Below are 23,636 nucleotides of genomic sequence, written 5' to 3' on the forward strand. Positions count from 1 at the left end.
TGAGATAATACAATGACCTGTCTACTTACCTGTCTCCAGTTTCTCTTCTTCAAACCAGTTTTTTGCACTATGACTAGAATTATTTTTTTAAGGCCAAGTTCAGATTAGGTCCTTTCTCCTTAGAAATGAGTGCATTGATTATGCATTGCCTACATAGTAGTGTGCCATGTGGGGCCTCCATGACTTGACTTAAGACTATCTTTTTTTATTTTTAATTTTTTGTAGTCTTTATTTTTTAGAGCAGTTTGAGGTTTACAGAAAAACTGAGCAGAAAGTAGAGAGTCTCCATAGACTTCTTCCCCAGACTGTCTGTTTAATCTTATCGTCTAAGGTGCCGTTTGCTCCAGCTAAAGTCATCTACTTTCTAACCCACAACCCCACTGAGACCACCTCCCTTAGGGCATTTATTGGTCATTGAATGGAGTAAAGAGACACTGTGTGTGGTCATAATGCCTGGCTTCCCTAGGTTATCCTTACCTCCTTTAATGGGCCAAGATGAACCTCTCATACTAGGTATATTCATTTTCTATTGCTGTGTAACAAATTACTAAAAATTTAGCAGCTTGAAAAAGCACACATTTATTATTTTATCATTTCTGTAGGTCAGGAGTTTGGGCACAGCTTAACTGGGTCATTTGTTCAGGGTTTCACAAGGTTGTGATCCAGGTGTGATCTGGGCTGCATTCTCATCCAGAGGCTGGACTGGGGAAGAATCTGTTTCCAAGCTCATTCAGGTTGTTGCCAGAATTAATACCCTTGTGATTGTATGACTGGGGGCCCCAGCTTTTGGCCAGCTATCAGCTGGAGGCCACCTTCAGGCCATCGATGCTGTCTACAGTTCCTAGAGGCTGCATGGTTTCTTGCCACACAGGCTTCAACATCATGGCCACTTATTTCAGAGAGTCTGCAGAGAGTCTCTCACACTTTGCTACTAAGATGGAGTCCCTATGTTACATAATGTAATCAAGGGAATGATATCCCATCACTGTTAACCGAATTCTGTCGATTAGAAGCATGTCACAGGTCCTGCATACACTCAGGGACAGGGTATTATATTAAGATGTGAACACCAGGAGGGTAGAGTCATTGAGATTCACCTTAGGGTTTGTATGCCACGCTGGGAATAAGATAGCACATTAGGGTTAGGACTGTATAACTTCATATCTCTTCATGCCCATTTAAAAGGATCAAAGCAGAGCCTGCAGAACACTTATCCCTCCCTACCTTCAACACTTGACTGCCCTAAGTTTATCAGGACTAATCTCGTTATGCCTTCGATTCCTGTTTATGCCATTCTCTACGAGAAGCCCCAGACTCCTCCTCATCTCCCGGATTTTAATCCTCATGATGCATCTGCACATTTCTTATTCTGAGCCCTTCTATTTCCTTAATTCCTGAAATTTGTGCTTTCTGGAAGTCAGAGTCCAACTTCATCAAAATCCCCTATAACTTTATCTTTTTCTCTGAATGTTTTATCCTTTGCTCTGTGGAAACTGGCCTTTCTGTGAGGACACTGCTTCCCCTGTAACCTTCTCCAAAACTAGCTGCTTTTTCTCTCACAGTTCTCAGACAACTGGGCATAAAATTGGGGTAGGTATTGTCTTTGTTTCTAGTTGCTGCTTCTAGACAGTCTTCCTCCTTCCTGTCTAAAAAAAATCCCATGTCATCATTTGAATCTCATGTCATCAGATTATAATTGGGTCCCAGGTCTCATTGTGGCTGTCATCTACTGATCTCTGAATTACTACACCTTATTTCTCTTTGTTTTCATTTCTTAATTTTAGTTCTTGGTTCACTATTACTCTTTCCAACACTATTCCTATTTTGTAATTGTTAAAAACATCTTTTCCCTACTCTATTTTCCCCATCCACCATTATGTATTTCTTTTTCTTTTTTTTGGCTGCGCTGCACGGCTTGCTGGATCTCAGTTCCCTGACCAGGGACTGAAGCTGGGCCGTGGCAGTGAAAGCTCGGAATCCTAACCACTAGGTCACCAGGGAACTCCTCCTGAATGTCATAATTTTTTTTTTTTGGCCACACCACGCAGCATGCGGAATCCTAGTTCCCTGACCAGAGGTCGAACCCATGCCCCCTGCAGTGGAAGCGTGGAGTTTTAACCACTGGACTGCCAAGGAAGTCCCCACTGTCCTATTTTGAATTCTTAGTGATGATCTTTCCAACACCCTGCCTGTCATTGCCTTGACCTCATCTCTTCCATTGATTTTTGCATTCCATGTTATCTCAAGTCACTCACTCCCATTTCTTATATCTTTTTGGTTACTCTTCTAGTTCCTCAATTTCAACACATCTTTCAGTTCCACCAGGACCTCTGGTTTGTTGATCCTACTATGTCACTGCCCTTTATCTACATCTTACTCTCTTCTCTCAGCCTAAATTCCACATCCAGTTGTCATAATCACTCTCCATGTACTCTCAACTCCCTTGCCTTCCCCTCTCCCCCTTACTTTGACATAATCTTTTGGCTAGAAGCCAAGCCCTGGTTAAAGACAACTGTATACTCTCTGCCTTTACCTTGCAGCTAAATATGGAGAAACACATGTAAACATACTGAATGGCCTCATTTTTAGTTCATAACCAGCTCTAAGTTGTACTGAATGTCCTAGTTATTTAATTGTCCACTCTCTTCTTCTCTCTCCTCATCTTTAAAATCTGTCCTCCTATCCTCATTCTCAGTTGATGACCTTACTTCTTATTTCACTGAGAAAATTGAAGCAACCAGTGGAGAACATCCACAGACTTCCACCATCACGTCTACCTACCTGCCAGCGTTTATGCCCATGTGTTCTGTTTTCCTGCCTTTTACTTATAGATGAACTGTCTGTGCTTCTATCTAAAGCCATTCCCTCTATTTGTGCAGTAGAGTCCATGTACTTTCACTTAAGAACTTTGCTGAATAGCTCCTCTCCAACATCACTAGTTTTATCACTTTCTACTGGATCGTTCACATCATCATAAAAATATGTTTTCTTCTATGTTAGGGAAAAAAAAAATCACAAAAATTTATTATTCATTTAACAGCTTTATTAGATAATTAATATACCGTACACCCATTTAAAGTGTACAATTAAATGTTTTTAGTGTAGTAATAGAGTTGTACAACCATTACCACATTCTAATTTTCGAATATTTTTGTCTCTTCTACCCCTGAAAGAAACCCTGCATCCTTTATCATTTACTTCACATTCCCCCCTCCCTCTCCAGCCATAGGCAAGTATTATTTACTTTCTGTCTCTATAGATTTGCCTATTCTGGACATTTCATATAAATGGAATCATAAAATGTGTGGTCTTGTGCAACTGGTCCTTTTACTTAGCATAATGTTTTCAAGGTTCAACTGTGTTGTGGCATATATCAGTACTTCATTCCTTTTTTATGGGTTTTTATACCACATTTTATTTATGCATTCATCAGTTGATGGGCAGTTACATTGTTTCCAACTTTTGGCTGCTCTGAACCTTTGTGTACTAGTTTTTGTGTGGACATATGTTTTCATTTCTCTTGGATATATACATAGGAGTGGAATGGTAGGGTCATATGGTAATAATATGTTTAACTTTTTGAGGAACTACCAGGCTGTTTAACAAAGTGGCTGCACCACTTTATAATCTAATCAGCAGTGTAGAAGGGTTCCAGTATCTTCACATCCTTGCCGAATTTGTTATTGTCTGACTTTTTGCTTACAGCCATCTTAGCAGATGTGCAGTGATATATCCTTGTGGTTTTGGTTTGCATTTCCCTGATGGCTAATGATGTTGAACATTTTTTTTTTCATGTGCTTATTGGCCATTCGTATGTTATCTTTGGAGAAGTGTCCAGATTCTTTGCTCATTTTAAAATTGGATTTTCTTTTTGATATTGAATACGTGATATTGGGTACAGGTCACTTATGAAATAAGTGATTTGCAGATACAGTTAACCCTTGGACAACGCAGGTTTGAACTATGGGGGTCCACATACACGTGAATTCCTTTCACTAAATAGTACAGTACTACACAATCAGTGGTTAATTGAATCCCCGATGCAGAACCTCGGATATGTAGGGCCGGCTCTAAAGTTATACGTGGATTTCCAGCTGTGTGGAGGATCAGTGCCTAACCCTTGCATTGTTCAAGTATTTTCTCCGATTCTGTGGGGTGTCTTTTCACTTTCCTGATAGTGTGCTTTGACACACAGAAGTTTTAAATTTTGGTGTCACATTTATCTTTTTATTCTTTGGTTGCTTCTGTTTTTGGTGTCATACGTAAGAAGCCATTGCCTAACTCAAGGTCATAAAGATTTACTCCTAAGTTTTCTTCTAAGAGTTGTATAGTTTTAGTGCTTACATTTAGGTTTATGATCCATTTTGAATTAATTTTCATGAATGGTATGAGATAGGTTTACAGCTTCTTTCTTTTGCATGTGGATATCCACTAGTTCTAGCACCATTTATTGAAAAGACTCTTCTTCCGCGTTGGATTATTTTGGCACTCTTGATGAAAATCAATTAATGGTTAATGTAAGGGTGTATTTTTGGACTCTAAATTCTACTCTGTTGATCTGTGTCTCTCCCTATGCCAGTCTCACACTGTCCTGATTACTGTAACTTTGTAACAAAACCTTATGTTAACCTTGTTTCCCTTTTGAGTCTAATTCTCACATCTCTGTCATTGAAAAACTTTCTCTGCTCCCAGTTGCTGCAGAACTCCTCTGAAGAGCTGTCTACTTCTCTTTCCCCTCAGCCCTTTCTCCTGAAAGGTATTTCAGTAAGTCTTTTGCTCCCAACACTCCACCAAAACACACTCTTCAAGGTAGCCAGTGACTTCCACGTTGCTAAATCCAGTGGTAAAATTGCAGTCTTAGTCCATCTATCAACAGCACTGACAGTTGATCACTCATTCTTAGAAAACTTTTTTCATGTGGCTTTCAGAACACTTAAGTTTTTCCTTCTCCGTCTCCTTTGCTGATTTCTCTCCTTTCCCTGCCCCTTCAGTCCCAGTATTGGAGTGTGCCAGAAGTTAGGCTTTGCTTCTCTTCTCTATCTATGGCCACTCAAATGGTTATTTCATCCAGTCTTACAGCTTTAAATATCATCTACGTGCTGGTGACTCCCAAATTTACATCTCCAGCACAGAACTCTGCTCTGAACACCACACTCATGTATTCAGCTGCCTGCTAGATATGTCTACCTTGGATGTCTTAGAAACTGCAAATTCAGTTTGTCCAGTACTGAACTGAGCCCCCTCCTTAGAAACCTGCCCGTTTTCAATCTTTCTTATTTCTATCCTGTTAGTTGCTTAGGCCAAAACCTTGGTAGTATTTCATTATTTCCATTTCCTTACACATCACATTTCTGTCGGGGAATCCTGTTGGCTCTCCCTTACAAATACATACAGATCTGATGCCTTATCTCCATAGCCACCGCTTGGCTTGAGCTGCCATCATCCCTTGCCTGGATTACTGCAGTGGTGGTTTCCTGACTACTCTCTCTCTTTCCACCTTTAATCTATTTTCAGCTCAGTAGCCAGAGTGATACCTTGAAAAAAAAAGTTGATCATTTCAGTCTCCTGCTTAGAACTCTTCACTAGCTTTTGATTTTTTTCCACAGTAAAACCAAGAGTCCTTAAAATAGCATATAATCTGGTCTCTAATATCTCTCACTCTTATCTCCTCACTCCTTCTTTGTGTATTCTTTCCCAGCACCCTGGTCTTCCTTAGGCCAGGCATTCTCCTGACTTTGTATTGGCTATTCCTTCTGCCTTAAATGGTCTTCCCCCAGATATCTGCAAAGCTGACTTGTTCACTTCCATAAAGTTTTTGCTGAAATATTTGCTTTCTTAACCGCCTTTGTAAAATTATCCCTACTCAGCTTATACTCACGACCCGTTTACCGTGTTCATTTTTTTTTTTGTTCCATAAAATTTACTGCCTTCTAAGATACTCTATAATGTATTTATTATATGTATTATTTATCTTCCATTGCTAGATTGTAAGCTCCATGAGAGTAGGGATGTTTGCCTGTTGTGTTCATTAATGTCTCCCAAGTGTCTGTAATTGTTTTTGGCACATTGCAGTTGATCAATGAATGTTTGAACGTATGAATAAATATGTCTGGCTGCACCTCTCTTCCTTCATGTGCCTTTCTCTATTTGGGAACTCCCATTCTTGTATATCCCTTCTTTCCTCCTATTACGTACCTCCTCCCCCAGTTACTCTAATCTTTAAAAGCCTTGTTTTGAAATGGTCATCTATTCAGATAAAATTATTTCTACTTGTCCTGATTCTGACATTAGTATGTTTAATTTTCACCACCCTTGATAGCAAGGGAATCTGTGTTAGGCAGAGCCAAAATCAGTTCTGTCTGCTCTATCAGAGACTGATAAGGTCAGTGGAAGCTGCAAAAAGTTTAAGGTTTCTTTTGGCAGTCTCTCCATTAGGTGAAAGAATAGACAGTGGTTTATAGAAACTGTAAACTTTGTTGCCTCAGAGGGGAGTTCTCAAATTTCAGGGTGTATAAGAATCACCCTGGAGAGCTTACTTAAAATGTGACCATCTTGAAAATGCAAACCCCTTCTCTTCAACCCCTGAGTTTTTGAATCGGTATGTCCACAGTGGGGCGTAGAGTTTGCATTTTCAGTAAGCACCAGGGCTTTCTGATGCAGGAGATATATGAACACGTTAAGAAACATTGCTTTAGACCTGAGTCTACTTAGAAACATTATGGGTTCACAGATGGAAGAGAAAGAGCCAGGAAAAGCAAGGAGAAATTTTCTTGAATAGGTGTTTCGAATATGGAAGAAAACCAGGAAGGAGAACATATTTGTTGTATACGTGAGAAAGACAACTTGTGGACCTCTCATTCCTTGAAGGGATCTTATATGCTCATTTATTTAATAATGAAACACCTTTGGAACTTCAATGCAGAGAGCTCACTATATAACAGAAAAGTCTCTCCGTAGTTGTATTTCTTTGATTGTTATAATGTTCTTAATTCTATTGAGTGAAAATATATCTTACTATAATTTTTAATCTGTTGATCCTGGTTGAGTTCTCCAAAGCCACACAGATAGGCCAACATAGTAATGTAATTTGTGTTAAAATATAAATAATTATAACCATGTAAAGTATAAAAGAATAACTTTTACAGAGATTTAAGAAATGTAGTCTGTTCCTAACTTGTGAAATTTCATCTGCCATGGGAGAAGGCCGTACAGCCTTGCTCTGGCCAGAGCTCTGCCCCCGAGGTCACTCTCCCATTCTCCTGGCTTCTCTAAAGTTTCTTCTCTGTCTCCATCTTTGCACCTTCTGTACTTTTCTAAATACTTTAAGTTTTTCCCAGGGACTGCCATAGCAGTGACAGACACAGTTTCAGGATTGTCAGGAGAAGAGCCTATCTTACTCTAGTACATCTAGGTGCACTAGAGTACTCTTTTTTTCTACAGATAGGTTGACTTTCCTTCTGTATCTGCAGTTTTGATGAGTGTAAAATGAAGATGATATACTCAGGAGTGTCCAATGAGGCAGAAAGATACCACTTCTTACATCTCAAATATTTCTTCTGGTACTAGTTTTCCTGTTCCTAAAGTAGAAGTTCCTTTAGTGAGGGTCTGTTGGTAGTAACTCTTTTAATATTTATAAATATTTATTATTTCACCTTAGTTCTCAAAATCTTATTTCACTGGATTTAGAGGTCAGCATTGACAGTTACTTTCTCTCATCAGTTTGGCACATTCTACTTGGGATCCCATTGTTGCTGTAGAGAAAATAGCTCTCAGTCTTACTGGCATTCCTTTGTATAGGTATTGTGTCTTTCTTTTTTTTTTTTTTTCCTTCTTTTTCTTCCAGTTTTATTGAGATATAATTGACATACGCCACTGTATAAATTTAAGGTGTGCAGCATAATTTGACTTATGGGAATTCCCTGGTGGTCCAGTGGTTAGGACACTGCACTTCCAATGTAGGGGGCACAGGTTCAATCCCTGGTCAGGGAACTAAGATCCCGCATGCGGTGTGGCCAAAAAAAAAAAAAAAAATTGACTTACATCATGCATTGATTAGCACATCAAGTTTAGTGAATATTCATCTCATATAGATACAAAATGAAATAAATAGAAAAAAATTTTTTCCTTGTGATGAGAACTCTTAGGATTTACTCTCAACAACTTTCATATATAGCATACAGCAGTGTTAATTATATTCATCATGTTGTGCATAACAGCCCTAGTGCTTATTTATCTTACAACTGGGAGTTTGTACCTTTTGACTACTTTGATCCAATTCCCCATCCCCCACCCCCTGCCTCTGGTAACCACAAACCTGATCTCTTTTTCTGTGTGTTTGTTTTTGAAGTATAATTGACCTACAACACTATTTTAGTTCCTGTTATGCAACATAGTGATTCAGTATTAAATGATCACCACAATAAGTCTAGTTACCATCTGTCACCACGTAAAGATATTACATAGTTATTGATTATATTCCCCACACTGTACATTTCATACCCTGACTCATATATTTTGTAGCTGGAGGTTTGGACCTCTTAATCTCCCTGACCTTTTTCTGTTTTCCCCCCTCCCCCCTCCCCTCTGGCAACTGCCTGTTTGTCCTCTGTATTCATGAGTCTATTTCTATTTTATTATGTTTGTTCATTTGTTTTGTTCTCTAGATTCCACATATAAATGAACTCATACTGTATTTGTCTTCCTCTGTCTGACTTATTTCACTTAGCATGCCAGCCTCTAGGTCCGTCCATTGTCACAAATGGGTAGATTTCATTCTTTTTTATGGCTGAGTAATATTCCATTCTATATATGTACTGCATCTTCTCTATCCATTCGTCTGTTGATGGTTCTGGGCCTTCTGGTGGGCTGGGCTGTGTCCCATGGCAGCTGGCCTACTGGTGGGCAGGGCCAGGTCCTGGCACTAATAAGCTAGAGAGAAGATTCCAGAATGGTGCTTGCCAGCACCAGTGTCCTCATGACAGAATGAGCTCCCCAAAACGGCTGCCACCAGCGTCTATTGATATGTCCCCAGAGTGAGTCCCAGCTGCCTCCTCCCTCTCTGGGAGGCTCTTCAAGAAGTAAGTGGGTCGACCCAGTCTCCTTTCAATTACTGCTTTTGCCCTGGGTCTCAGAGCTGGTGACATTTCGTGTGAGCCCTTTGAGAGAGGGGTCTCCGTTTCCTACAGTGCTCTGCCTCTCCTGAAAGCAAGCCCTGTTGGCCTTCAAAGCCAAGTGTTCTAGGGGGCTCGTCCTCCCAGGGTGGGGAGCCAGAGGTGGGACTTGGACGCCTCACTGCTCGGGGAGAACCTCTGCACTGTGATTATCCTCCCGTTTGTGGGTTGCCTACACAGGGGTGTGGGTCTTGACTATACTGCAACTCTGCCCGTGCTCCATGTCTTGCTGTGCCTCCTTCTTTATATCTTCAGTTGCAGAAGATCTTCTTTGCTGGTCTTCAGGTCATTTCATCAATAGCTGCTCTGTAAATAGTTGTAATTTTGGTGAAGCTCATAGGAGGAGGTGAGCTGAAGGTCTTCCTACTCTCCCATCTTGGTCACACCCCCTTTCTCTTGATGGTTTTGAGATCTCTTATACTTAGGATTTGCTCTTTCACTATCGTGTGTCTAGGTGTTAACTTTTAAAACATCTGGTTTGGGTTTTGGAGTTTGGAGTCTGAGAATTAGTGTCCTCACGTTCCCTTTGAACACTGACTCTCCCTCATTCTCTCTGTTTGCTTCCTGTGGAACTCTCAATTGTACCTTCTCACTCTATTCTCATTTCTCTTAAGCTCTCGTATTTTCCTTTTTTTTCGTCTTTCTGCTACATTCTGTGCAGTTTCTTTTTTTTTTCTCCTTTTTTTTTTTTTTACATCTTTATTGGATTATAACAGCCCCACAATGTCACACTAGTCTCTGCTGTACAACAGAGTGAATCAGCCACATGTATACATATATCCCCTCCTTCCTGAACCTCCCTCCCACTCTCCCCATCCCACCTCTTTAGGGGGTCGCAAAGCACTGAGCTAATCTCCCTGTGCTATGCAGCAGCTTCCCACTAGCTATCTGTTTTACACATGGTAGTGTATATATGTCACTGCTACTCTCTCACTTCTTCCCAGCCTCCCCTTCCCCCCCGTGTCCTCAGGTACTTCTCTACAACCTGTGCGGTTTCTTTAGACTCACTTCTGTTTCCCTAATTATCTCTTCATCTTTGTGTAGTCTTCTGTTTCACACTTGTCTATTAAATTTATAATTCTAATTATTATAGTTTTCATTTCTGTAAGTTCCATTTGTATCATTTTAAAAGATATTTGGTCAATTCTTATAGTCTCTTGTTGCTTAGTCATGCTTTTATTACCTTCTTTTATTTCTTTATTAAGCATATCTATTTTATATTTTGCATCTGATAATTCCAGTATCTCTGATCTTACTTTGTAGTTTGTATGTCTGTGGATCCTTGCTCATGGTGGCTTGCTTCCTTCTGTATTTAGGTCATGAGCCAATGTTACTTGGAACTTGAGCTGTGAAAATTCTTTGAAGCCTGTTTTTTTTTTTTAATTTTTATTTATTATTTTTGGCTGCGTTGGGTCTTCGTTGCTGCGCAGAGGCTTTCTCTAGTTGCGGCGAGCGGGGGCTACCCTTTGTTGCGGTGCGCGGGCTGCTCATTGCGGTGGCTTCCCTTGTTGCGGAACACGGGCTCTAGAGTGCACGGGCTTCAGTAGATGCGGTGCGTGGGCTCAGTAGTTATGGCTTGTGGGCTCTAGAGTGCAGGCTCAGTAGTTGTGGCACACAGGCTTAGTTGCTCCGTGGCATGTGGGATCTTCCCGGACCAGGGCTTGAACCCACGTCCCCTGCATTGGCAGGCGGATTCCTAACCACTGCGCCACCAGGGAAGCCCTGAAGCCTGGTTTTAAAGTGTGTTCCTCTACTTTTGCCAGGTACTTGAGGTCACTACCAACCTGGGATATCTGGAAATGAAAATTTCAACTTGGAATATTTTGTCTGTATTTTTAGTGTGAAACCTGGCCCCAAGTCTGCAAGGTTGTAGGTTTATGATTAGGAGTTCTCAGGGAAAATTTCTATTTTTTTTTTTTTTTTCTCCTTCCTTATCCAGAGTCAAGGGCAAGACAGGCAAGTATTCATACTGTTTCTTTCTGTGAAGCTGCTTTTCTGCTTATCCACTGAGAATGTTGCTTTTTAGGAAGTCCTGGCTTTATGGGGTGATCACAGATTGATTTTACCTTTTACGGACTCCCAAGCTTTGTCTCCAGCTTATTGAATCCTGGTGATTTTGTTAATGGCATGGCATCAAGGCTCTTCTTTGGATTTGTGGCTTTTCCTACTTTCTGCCCTCTCAGGATTTCCTACCAGCTTAGTCATGTATTTACAATATTATTTAAATGAAATTTGATTCAGCATTTTTAGGTACTGCGTATCAGGGGTGTCACTACAGATGTGTGGTCTGCTGTGTTGTCTGTCATACATGGAAGTGTTTAGTGGATTGTTTTAATTTTCTTTTGTTCATATGTGCAGAAGTGAAAAGTTGGAAAAGAATTTGGAGCCATCATTAGAATAGGTCTTTAATAATTATGACAAGAGCTATACTTGGCTTGAGGTGGCTAATCAAGCATGTTGTGGCTGATGAAAATACTGGGTTCCAGAGCTGGACAAAGATTTAGCTTGCATTGACAAATTAGAAGAAATTGTCAGCTGTCAGGTTAATATCACTGGTATTAGAGGTTTGTGCTTCTCCAATAATTCTCATCATTGCTATACCACAAGCAACTATTACCTCAAATATATCAAATACTAGCTCTAAACTAGCCTTCATTCTTATCTGGTAATTCTTTATACTTAATACTTCATTTGTTACTTAAAGCAGTAAAGAATTTATAGTATGGTTTCAACTGGGTGAATTCTTGAGTAATTTCTGTGTGCTTTTCCTGAAGTGTGCTGCCAGACTAACTTTGCCAGGCGTTTTATTCGGTCATTGTTTTGTTGTTGCTACTTATCTAAACCAAGGGAGTGATACTTTAGGGCCATAATTTTCTAGTTGGAGAATAGTTAGGATTAATCAGCTTCAGTTTTTCTGCCTATTAATATGAAATATTGGAGTGGGGGAACAGGCAATTGGAATAGAGAATTTACAGTTCTTTCGGTGATAAAAATTATAGTGGAGATAAAAATACAAGAAAAAGCTTTACATCCCACTATTCAGCAACAATCACTGTTAACATATTGATACATTTTAAAATAAAAAATTGGGATTATACCATATATACAGTTTTGTTTTATAACTTATAATTTTTTAATGTATTTATTTTATTTTTGGCTGCATGGGGTCTTGGTTGTGGCATGCGGGATCTTTTGTTGTGGTGCGCAGCTTCTCTCTAGTTGTGGCACGTGGGCTCAGTAGTTGTGCTCAGTAGTTGCGGCACGTGGGCTCTCTAGTTGTGGTGTGTGGGCTCCGGAGTGCATGGGCTCTGTAGTTGTGGCATGTGGGCTCTCTAGGTGTGGCTCGCATGCTTAGTAGTTGCGGCATGCGGGCTTAGTTGCCCCACTGCATGTGGGATCTTAGTTCCCCGACCAGGGATCGAACCCGCATCCCCTGCATTGGAAGGCAGATTCTTAATCACTGGACCACCAGGGAAGTCCCATAACTTATAACTGATACAAGCTTTCCCCATTTCATATTCTTTCAAAACTTTTAAATAGCTGCATAATATAGTCTCTTATGGGTGGATCATAATTTATCAATTTTTTTTTTTTAAAGAAATTCACGTTCATTTATTTATTTATTTATGTATGACTGTGTTGCGTCTTCATTTCTGTGCGAGGGCTTTCTCTAGTTGTGGCAAGTGGGGACCACTCTTCATCGCGGTGCGCGGGCCTCTCACCATCGCGGCCTCTCTTGTTGCAGAGCACAGGCTCCAGACGCGCAGGCTCAGTAATTGTGGCTCACGGGCCCAGTTGCTCCGTGGCATGTGGGATCTTCCCAGACCAGGGCTCGAACCCGTGTCCCCTGCATTGGCAGGCAGATTCTCAACCACTGTGCCACCAGGGAAGCCCTAATTTATCAATTTGTCTATATTTTATCTACTCTTGGACATTTGGGGGTATTTCTAACTTTTTTTTGCTTTTACAAATAATGCTGTAGGGAGTATTTTGGCATACACACATTTGTGCATACCTTGGATTATTTCTGTATATTTTTTAAGAGTAGCTATTTATGGGGCTTCCCTGGTGGCACGGTGGTTAAGAATCCGCCTGCCAATGCAGGGGACACGGGTTCGAGCCCTGGTCTGGGAAGATCCCACACGCTGTGGAGCAACTAAGCCCGTGAGTCACAACTACTGAGCCTGTGCTCTAGAGCCCGCGAGCCACAACTACTGAGCCCATGTGCCACAACTACTGAAGCCCGCATGTCCAGAGCCCGTGCTCCACAACAAGAGAAGCCAATGCAATGAGAAGCCCGTGCACAGCAACGAAGAGTAGCCCCCGCTTGCTGCAACTAGAGAAAGCCCACACACAGCAATGAACCCAATGCAGCCAAAAATATATATATATATATTTATTAAAAAAAAGAGAAGAGTAGCTATTTATGGGTCATAGTGTATAAATACTTAAATGGCTCTTAAACATGATGTCAAATTGTGCTCCAGGATTATTATATGAACTAGTTTATATTCCCATTATCAGTGTGTGAGAAATACCCATTTTACCACATCTTTCCCAAAATGTGGTAGTAGTCTTATGGTAATAATCATTTAAAAAATAAATTAGGTGAAAGTTGCATTTCTTTGATTACTGGTGAGGTTGACATTTTGAATATATTTTTTGTTTTTATAAATTTTTTAATTAATTAATTTTTGTCTGCGTTGGGTCTTCGTTGCTGTGTGTGGGCTTTCTTCTAGTTGTGGTGAGCGGGGGCTACTCTTCGTTGCGGTGTGCGGGCTTCTCATTGAGGTGGCTTCTCTTGTTGCGGAGCACGGGCTCTAGGCGCGTGGGCTTCAGTAGTTGTGGCATGCAGGCTCAGTATTTGTGGCTCACAGGCTCTAGAGTGCAGGCTCAGTAGTTGTGGCGCATGGGCTTAGTTGCTCCGCGGCATGTGGGATCTTCCTGGACCAGGGCTCAAACCCATGTCCCCTGCATTGGCAGGCGGATTCTTGACCACTGCCCCACCAGGGAAGTCCAGTCGTCTATATTCTATGTACTGTATTATTTCTAATATCTTTATAGTTTCCTTGTTTTTTTCTTTTTGCATTGAACTTTAATCCATTTGGAATTTATTCTGATAAGATATGGGATCTGATTTTTTTTCTCCCAAACATTTAAATAATTGTCTCAGCACCATTTATTGATATCTTTTCTTTTCCCACTGATTTGAAAAACTATCTTGATCATATGCTTTAATTTTTATATACATCATCATTGTGTATATACAGTGATGAGTGATATGAGTGATATGTCACTGTTTTTTTATATTTCTTGATTACTAGTGAGGTTGAACCATTAGTTCATATGTTTATTGGCCATTCCTGTTTTCTCTTCTTTGTTTTGCCTGTTCAGATATTTTGCCCATTTTCCTATTAGTAGTTTGTATTTTTATGGATTTGTAACAGTTCTTCCTGTATTCTGAGTAGCAATTTTTTTTGTTAAATCTATTATAACCAGTTTTTCCCAGTCTGTGATTTGACTTTTCACTTTGACAAATTCAACTATACTGAAATTTAATAACAATCTTAACTTTATGGTTTATGTGCTTGCTAACCTTAATTTTACAAATACTTATTGATCATTTACTGTGTTCCAGGCACTGTTTTAGGTACTTGGGATACATCATAGATAGGATACACAAAGATTTCTATAGCTTATATTTGGGAAGCTCTATGTACCCTGAGTTCATGAAAATATTCATGTATATTTTTTTCCTAAAAGTGCTTAAATTTTGCTTTTTCACTTTTAAGTCATTCATCCACCTGGAATTTATTTTTGTATGTAATGTCAAGTAGGAAATCTAGTTTAATTGTTTCATTTGGTTAACCAGTTATCTCAGAACCATTTACTGACTAATACATTATTTCTCCACTGTTTTGTGGTGTGACCTCTGTTGGGTATCAAGTTTTGGGGGGTTTGTTTCTGTCTCCCTACTGTTTATTGGTATATTTCTTATCTTTGGCATCTGTACCACACTGTTTATTACTATATTAAGTCTTGATATTATAGGTTTGCCTACCTTACTCTTCTTCAGAATTGTTTGACCTATTCTTAGCTCTTGGCATTTCCATATGAATTTTAGAATCAGCTGTACTCCATTTATATCTTTGGTTGTGTCTGGCTTCCTTTTCAGGGCTGCTGTTTGCTGTGTCAGAATAAAAGCAAGCTGCATTGGTGGTGTCTTCTGACTTTAATAGTTCTTCTGATCTTTGAACTTCCCTTTGCAGTTGCTTGCTTTTATGTTTTCTCTTTTTTTTTTTTTTCTTTTCTTTTCCTTTCCCTTTCTTCTTGTCTTCTTTTTCTTATGGCCATTTTAAAGAATGCTTACAATTATTTTCTAACTGAAAAAAAGTGGTATAATGGGGAGAGAAGGCAATTAATAGAGAAGTGTATAAAGCAAAAGGTGCAAATCCCTTTGATAGTTTGCTAAGACATCCCAGATATTTTTCTGGACATATACAAACGTGTGTTCATAAAAGAAAAAAATTTGGTCATATGTGTGCTGTTCTGTAGTTGGCTTTATTTCATTTAGTATTTAAAAGGGCATTCTCCTGTAGAACTAACTAATTCCTTTTGATGACTGCATTGTATGTATATATAGTAATTTAACCAGTTCCCCTTTGATGGATTTGTAGATATCTACCTACTTTTTGAACTTGCAGCTACTTTCACGTACTGTTGATTGTCACTGGCAAAGTGGAGGTTGTGCAGTTTATTTTCCATCTCCCTAATGTCTCCCCTCTTATTCTTTTCAAGGAGTATTAGTGGGGTTCTGCCAGGACCTCTTCTATTTACTTTTTAAGGGCACTGGCACATAGCTTTGTTAGGTGGGAAGAGTTGACAGCCTAGTTGACAGTTAACCTTGGTGTAAATTCTTCAGTTTGGTGCTATCTGTATTTTACTAAAAAACATACTTGAAGGTTTTTTGTTTTCGTTGTGTTTTGTTTTGAATGCATAGTGTTCCGGAGGAGAGTGCTAACAGTGCCGTGTTAGAGGTAGCGGCCACATTGAAGAGTTAAGAAATGCGTGAGCTTGAGAAAATGGAGATGAAGAGCTTCACGAGCTCTTTACCACACACTGGATTATGAGAATTCAGGGGAGGAAGTGAGGCAGTTCTTGCCATTTTGGTCTTTATTGGTGTTACACTTTTCGAAAGAAGTTGAAGTTGGATTTCTGTGTTATGTAATTTGTCCTTTTCTTAATCTTCCTAGCCTCCACCGGGCAATGTGAAAATGCCTAATGTACCCAGTACACAACCAGCAATAATGAAACCAACAGAGGAACATCCGGCTTATACACAGATCGCAAAGGTTAGTTCATGTTACATGTGTAAATTCATATTGGAAATTACAATATCAGTAACATTTGCTTTCAGAGCAAAATAATTCTTTGTATAGTGCATTCCTTATTGTTTAATTTTTAACTCACTTTTGAGTCTGGGTTAGCTAGCTTCTCAATCTTATAATGCTCATACCTCTTTTACAGCTTATAGCATTTGCTTTACTCCATTATTAGCAGTTATTGAATTCATACATCATCTTGGTGTATAATTTGTGTGGAGAAATTTTTATTGCTTTTGGTCTCACGTTTTAACGCACAATTCCATTAAAGTAACAATGATATATCAATAGATATTATTGGAAAAGAGTTATGATGGCTAAGCAAAGCACAGTGGTAGGAAGTAGGTGGCAGAAATACCAAGAAAAAAGGAGATGAATAGGATGCCTGGTATTACGTAAAGTTAGATGGAGTTATAAGCCAGAATTTCTTAACCATATCCTCCTTTCACTTCATTATCTTATAAAATATAAGATATTATATATTATATAATATTCCTGCATTGGGAACCTTATGTACCATTTAACCCAATTCATAAGAGCCAATTCAGTTGCCCTTTTCTCCATCTGTCTCTTTTCCTCAGCTGTTCTCTTTGTCTCAGTCCCTCACTCTCGTTTAGGCCCAGAGTTCACCTTAATTTCATTTTCCCAATTACCTTACGATTTTTTTTTTTAACATCTTTATTGGAGTATAATTGCTTTACAATGGTGTGTTAGTTTCTGCTGTATAACAAAGTGAATCAGGTATACATATACATATATCCCCATATCTCCTCCCTCTTGCGTCTCCCTCCCTCCCACCCTCCCTATCCCACCCCTCTAGGTGGTCACAAAGCACCGAGCTGATCTCCCTGTGCTATGCGGCTGCTTCCCAGTAGCTATCGATTTTACATTTGGTAGTATATATAAGTCCATGCAACTCTCTCACTTCATCCCAGCTTACCCTTCCACCTCCCTGTGTCCTCAAGTCCTACCTTAGGATTTTTTTTTTTTTTCCTCACCCAATTCTTTTTTTTTTTTTTTTTTTAACATCTTTATTGGAGTATAATTGCTTTACAATGGTGTGTTAGTTTCTGCTTTATAACAAAGTGAATCAGTTATACATATGTCCCCATATCTCTTCCCTCTTGCATCTCCCTCCCTCCCACCCTCCCTATCCCACCCCTCTAGGTGGTCACAAAGCACCGAGCTGATCTCCCTGGGCTATGCGGCTGCTTCCCACTAGCTAGCTATTTTACGTTTCTACCTTAGGATTTTAACTGCTTTTACTGAGAGAATTTTTTCTTGTCCTAACGGGCCCAACATTTCTACTGTGGGTTTTCATAGCCAAAAGGCCAAAATGGGCCAAATATTTCCATAGTATTTTCTGAAACTAATCTTTAGTGAATTCCTATATTGTGGAAAGAGCATTTGAATTAGGTTTCTAGCATAGTAGAGAAGTAGGAATATAGTAGAAGTAGAAGTAGAAATGTTACTGTATTTTATACTACTGACAACGTATTCCCTTATTTTTTTGTTTAGGAGCATGCCTTGGCCCAAGCTGAACTTCTTAAACGCCAGGAAGAACTAGAAAGAAAAGCAGCAGAATTAGATCGTCGAGAACGAGAAATGCAAAATCTCAGTCAACACGGTAATATCCAAAGAAATTTCAAATAAAAATAACTTTAAAATTCTTTAAAATAGGCCTGCACTAGCTCTAGATCATTTGGTTTGTGGATAAAACTCTGCCCTGTTATTCTAGCAAGGAGGTCAGACATGGCAGATTTCCTACCTGATGCTCTGTGGCTCTCTGATCTTGACTGATTTACATAGTGTTTTGATAGATTAGAACAGTGTTAGCCTCTGAATGCAAATATGGTGATTTTGGTTTATTGTAAGGTGAGGAGTCTTTGATTCTGCTCTTGGGCCTTTACCTCGGTCTGTTAAAGCTTTATGAGTACGTGGGAGTGTGCCCTATGTTTGACTGCATTTAACTCTTAACTTCTGGTTTATTCAGACCAGCTTCAAATTAATCTGCCCCTGTCCTCACAAGTATATCCGTATATGTCAAACCATGTTAAAAAAAAAAAAAAAAAAAAGCATCTGTGGTGAGGTGACTCTAGGAAGCCTGGGGTATTCTGATGATGCCAAAGAAATAAGTAAGTGGTGAATTTTGATTATGTCCTATGAAATTCATTCATGCTGTGACTATCAAAGGTCACTTCAAGGGAGTAGCTTAGGGAAAGCTAGCAAGTCTCTGGGTAAGAAGGGATGAGAGAACTAGACAAGTCATTGTGAGTATGTCTGGATAGTGATGGAGTAACAATGTTAGGACAGTGATAACATTCAGTGATACTGAACTATTTCTTCCTTATCCTGGAATGTGTAAGTCTAGGGCCTCACGAGGACACATTTATCCTGGGCCATTTTCTTGCTTGCAACATCAGAGACAGCATCTGTGAAAGGAGAAACTAGAGGTTTAATTGAGATCAATGTTTCTAAAATACATGTAACGAAAATCTGTCCTGTTCCCTTAGCTTTGACTAATACAAATTACTTCTGTGAGAGATGTTTTAGTAAATGAAGTAGTTATGAAGTGTGGTAAATTAGGAGACTTGCCGTATGTTATACACTTAAGTACTTTTCATCTGTTAGCCCATTTCATCCTCAGTACAATTCTGTGAAGGGTGGTGAGTTCTTCTCACTTTACAGATGTGGAAACAAAGTCTACAGCAGGTTGAATAAGTTGCCCAAGGCCTCCTAGCCAGTAAGTGTCTAGGTGCTTCTATTGATAGTTTCAGAGCCTTTGTTCTTTACTACTCTTCTCTGCTTCTCGAGTAGTATGAGACTTGTATGAGAAATGAAAGAACAACATGTAGTTTGAAAAGAATGATAAAACAGTGGAGACATGTTGGGAAGAATCAGAAATAGAGGACGCTTTTTTCCCACTATGAAGAATTTCCTGGCCTATGAAAAAGTATGTAAAATCTAATCTTTGAAAGTGTGGGATATAATATCTAAAATGAGAAAATGGCCTTTAGGTGCTATTTTTACTCTGTTTTCAATGTTTTGACTTCTTCTTTAATTTATTTTTTTATTTCCCCACACCACTTCCCAAGCCTTATTTTCAGTCTAGTTTCTTTAAATAGACACATTTTCTCTCCTTACAGTTGGAATTTGTTTTTTCTCTAGGTTTCTGAAGGTGCTATAATTCCTCAGCTTCTTTCTCATGACTGTTTTGTGTTTTCACATAGTTTTATGCTTTCCTTACATGTGTCTTTTGGACGTTATTTTTTTCAGACTTGGAGATTTCCAAATTTGATTCTTTGGTACTGGTTATCTTATGTCTCTTTATGGAGTTAACAGTAGAAAACTTGAAAGATTCAGAAGCTGGTCTTCCCTCTCCACATGCGTTAGGAGTTATATTTAAAGATTGAAGACTTGGAGGAGGAAATTTTTAGAGACTTAAAAACTTCATGGCCTTCATGTGAGAGCCAGAGTCTTGGGACTTTGAAATAAATCTCTTTTTAGGGCAGAGTCACAGGATACGTCCCTGTGCTCTTTTTTCTTTTCTTGTTTCAACTTACATAAGTGGTATGACACTGGAAAATTATTTTACCATGTAATGAGTTCTAACTTGATATTCTGGGAAAAATTTTAAAAATAAAAATCTTGGTTTTCAGAGTTGCAGGAATGTAGAGATACAGTGTTATGTTTTTGAAACACCTATTAAAAGAATAGATAATATTCTTCTTTATTATGAAACAAATAATTACATGTAAAAAGAATAGCACATATTTGTCCTTATATAAATAATTTTGTTTTTTTATTTGCAGGCAGAAAAAACAATTGGCCACCTCTTCCTGACAATTTTCCTGTGGGACCTTGTTTCTATCAGGATTTTTCTGTAGACATTCCTGTAGAATTCCAAAAGACAGTAAAGATTATGTACTACTTATGGATGTGTGAGTATAGAACAAATTATATATTTATTTGAAAAAGTTTATATTTTATTTTCAAAATCCACTTTTTTAAAACTCATGTAAGGGTAGTATCATAAATTGGTCATTTCCTATAGATATTTTAATTTTGAGTGAATCATGTCATATTTAGGTATGTCAAAATTGTATACTATGTGACAATCTAAGTTCTTAGCTGAGGAAGACCTATATATTGAGAACTGGTATTCTTTTGAGGAAGGGACTTCCCTATCATACAGTAGAATTTTCAATGATCCTTTCTCCCTGCAAAATGTTATCGAGGCAATATTTGCTTTGAAAAAATTACTCATATGATTTTTATGCAAATGAAGGCTATTAAAGCATTATGACTTTTTAAAAGGGGGCATAAAATATTGAAATATTATAAACTATTTTTCTTAGAGCTTTGAACACAATTTACTTTTCATTTTCGAGTGGTGAGGAATACTTTTATTACTGAAAGTGCCTAATTAATATAGGATGTTTCATTAAATAGAACGTTAGGACATACATTTTAGGCTGTGATGTTCACAGTGCTTTGAATATAATTATGACACATGGAATATTAAAACTAAATGTCCAGCTGTTACCAGTTTTTTGTATGTACACAGAATTCCCACTTATTCTGTTGCATTTTTATTCCAAACAGCAGTCTCAGCCCCATTTAACGTCACTGTGTCAGTAGGAGAGGTAGCTGTCATGACTTCTCATCTGCACAGTTGCTGGGTTAATGGACACATTGTGGAGTAAACTCTCGTTGGAGGAAATTTGTGTGTTCTTACTGTATGATTAGGGAGCCTCCCTCCACCAAGTATATGAGATCATTTTCCTCAAAATCTTTTAGGAGTATTCTTCACATTTGTGAAGCTGCTTTGGAAAATGAGAAGTGATTCCTTATGGACAGTACATTTTTAACTCTTAGTTTCTTTTGAGTTATGTTGTTAATCTGATTTCTTTGGTTAATCCTGAGTGTCAGTAGTATTACATATTTTTATTTTTAAAGGTTTTGATTCCATATATGTCCATACTAAACAACTCATATTTTATTTAATCAATATATCATAAAATATCTGCAGATTATAAAATAATTAATTTCTTAATGAGCAGAAATGGGCCTCACATTTTAAGTATAAGTTCTTTGACTTTAGTGAAAAAACATATTTTAAATGGGGGAGATGGGTGTTAGAAGAAAATTCTATAAGGAATTTAGTAAATAGAGATTGAATGGGGAAGATGATTAATTTGAACTGAATGGTTAACTGCTTTACCAATGCTGATTGTTTCAAAATAGGTCTGTTTTGTCTTAGAAATATATAAATTTCTGAGGTTCTTAGAAATAATATAATTGCCTATAGTTTTTCCTAGCCCTAGTCAGTTGGCAGATCTGTTAACTGTATTCAAAGAGGGCTCAAGATTCCATCCAGTTAAGGTTCCAATTTGAAGAAGCATTACCTGGAATAAAGTAAGATCTAGTGCTAGTTCAGAACTATCTCTAAATTTCATAAAATATAGGTTGTTTTAATAAATTATTTTCAAGAAGTGTCATCTTGTTACTGATTTTGGAGTTGACTAATGCTTTCGCATTGTACTAATAATTATAACAAGAGATAACATTTATGGAGGATTTATCAATACTTTGTATCAGGCACAGATCTAATCACTTTATATACATTATGTTATTAAATCTTAACCATGTTATGAAGCAGCTACTATATTATCTAGTTTTATAGATTGGGAAACTAAAGCTTAGAGAATTTGAAGTAACTTGTCCAAGATTACACAGCAAGTAAGGTTGGGGTTGGATAGCTTGACTCTAGATCCCAGAGTCTAGATTTCCATGTTATACCACCTACGAAGTACCAAAATAAGGAAGTAATTTACATTTTAAACCCAAATATGATGAAGATATGGTTTCAAAGGTACCTTACCTGAAGCAAATAATTTTTACTCTAAAGGAACTGAAGCAATTAGAAATACTGCTATGAAATGAATCTCAACCTCTTTGAGTATACTCTTGAATTTAAAGAGAAAGAAAAAAATCCAGCTACATTAAAGACCACTTAGTGAGGAAGATAATATATTGTCCTAAATTTGTTTATTTTAGGTATCTATATTGTAATGCAGAACTTAGCAAGAAGAGTGATAGTTGCAAATTTAGATTCTAGTGATAGTTGGAAATTTAGGTCTGCTAATACCAGATTTGAGTGCTTAATAAAGCAAATTGAAATTTTATAAGAAGGAGGGTCATTCAACTTGGAAATTATGTAAACGAAATGGCCTAAAATTTTCTTTAGTGTTTTACCTACACTTGGAATCCACCAAGTGGATTGGAATTGGATTGAAATTAGCAACGTAGAATCATGCATTTCATATTACCTTGCCTTTCTATGTGTTTTTTGATCTCTGTGTAAGTGGACTGATTGTTTAGTAAGTAACCCTAGACGTTTACTCTTCATTGGGGTACAAATAAATGACCTATTATTGATCATGGTTGTTGGTTACTATGAAAACACATATAGAAAAAATTTTAATAGATTACACAAAATTTAATTGATATTTTTATCTATACTTGGAAGAATTTTTGTGAACTTTAAAATACACATACCGATATAGTCTGTCTTTTTTTTCTTAAGCAGATTAGGAGATAAACCTTGAAAAGTTATTTCTTTGGAGGTTGAAATTTGAGTTAGAATGTTCTGAACATTTAAAACTTTTTTTGGCAATTGGATGCCATTTAATATTACAGAATAATATCTCACAATCTCTTGAATTCTGTTTTTAAGCCCTTAACAGAACTACTTTTATTTCGAGGCAAAGGATTTTGAGTAAATTTATTAGTAAGCTAGCTTTCATGAGTTAGAAATCCTAATGGGAATAAGTAAGAGTCTTTCCTGTGTAGTAGAATGGGGTGGAATTTTAAAGCTGGAAGAGCTCCTGCATTTCTCCCGTTGAAAAATTGAAATGCACAGAGGTTGATTAGCTCGATATTATGTCACTATAACCCAGGTGTTTTCATTCCTCCTCTGGAGCTCTTTCTCCTTCTGTGGAGTTTGTGTGTTTATCTGGTTATTAGATGAGAGCAAATTTAGAGGCATCCTAGAATGTGTTTATACCTTGTTTCATGAAGT

The 23,636-nt window shown here is 38.1% G+C and overlaps 1 protein-coding gene and 1 non-coding gene across 2 annotated transcripts in view; both read left to right on the plus strand.

The window, feature by feature from the left end:
* SCAMP1 (secretory carrier membrane protein 1) overlaps positions 1-23,636 on the plus strand; it is a 103,610-nt gene that overhangs the window by 28,833 nt on the left and 51,141 nt on the right. Inside the window, exons 3-5 of the mRNA XM_007175878.2 lie at positions 16,424-16,522; positions 18,071-18,179; positions 20,365-20,493. Coding sequence (XP_007175940.1) covers positions 16,424-16,522; positions 18,071-18,179; positions 20,365-20,493 — 337 coding nt within the window. The remainder of the gene's footprint in view (positions 1-16,423; positions 16,523-18,070; positions 18,180-20,364; positions 20,494-23,636) is intronic.
* On the plus strand, positions 7,917-7,989 carry TRNAG-UCC (transfer RNA glycine (anticodon UCC)). Its single transcript has one exon. It is a non-coding gene; the product is annotated as a tRNA-Gly (tRNA).

The sequence above is a fragment of the Balaenoptera acutorostrata genome, chromosome 2, assembly GCF_949987535.1.
Source record: "Balaenoptera acutorostrata chromosome 2, mBalAcu1.1, whole genome shotgun sequence".
Classification (NCBI taxonomy): domain Eukaryota; kingdom Metazoa; phylum Chordata; class Mammalia; order Artiodactyla; family Balaenopteridae; genus Balaenoptera; species Balaenoptera acutorostrata.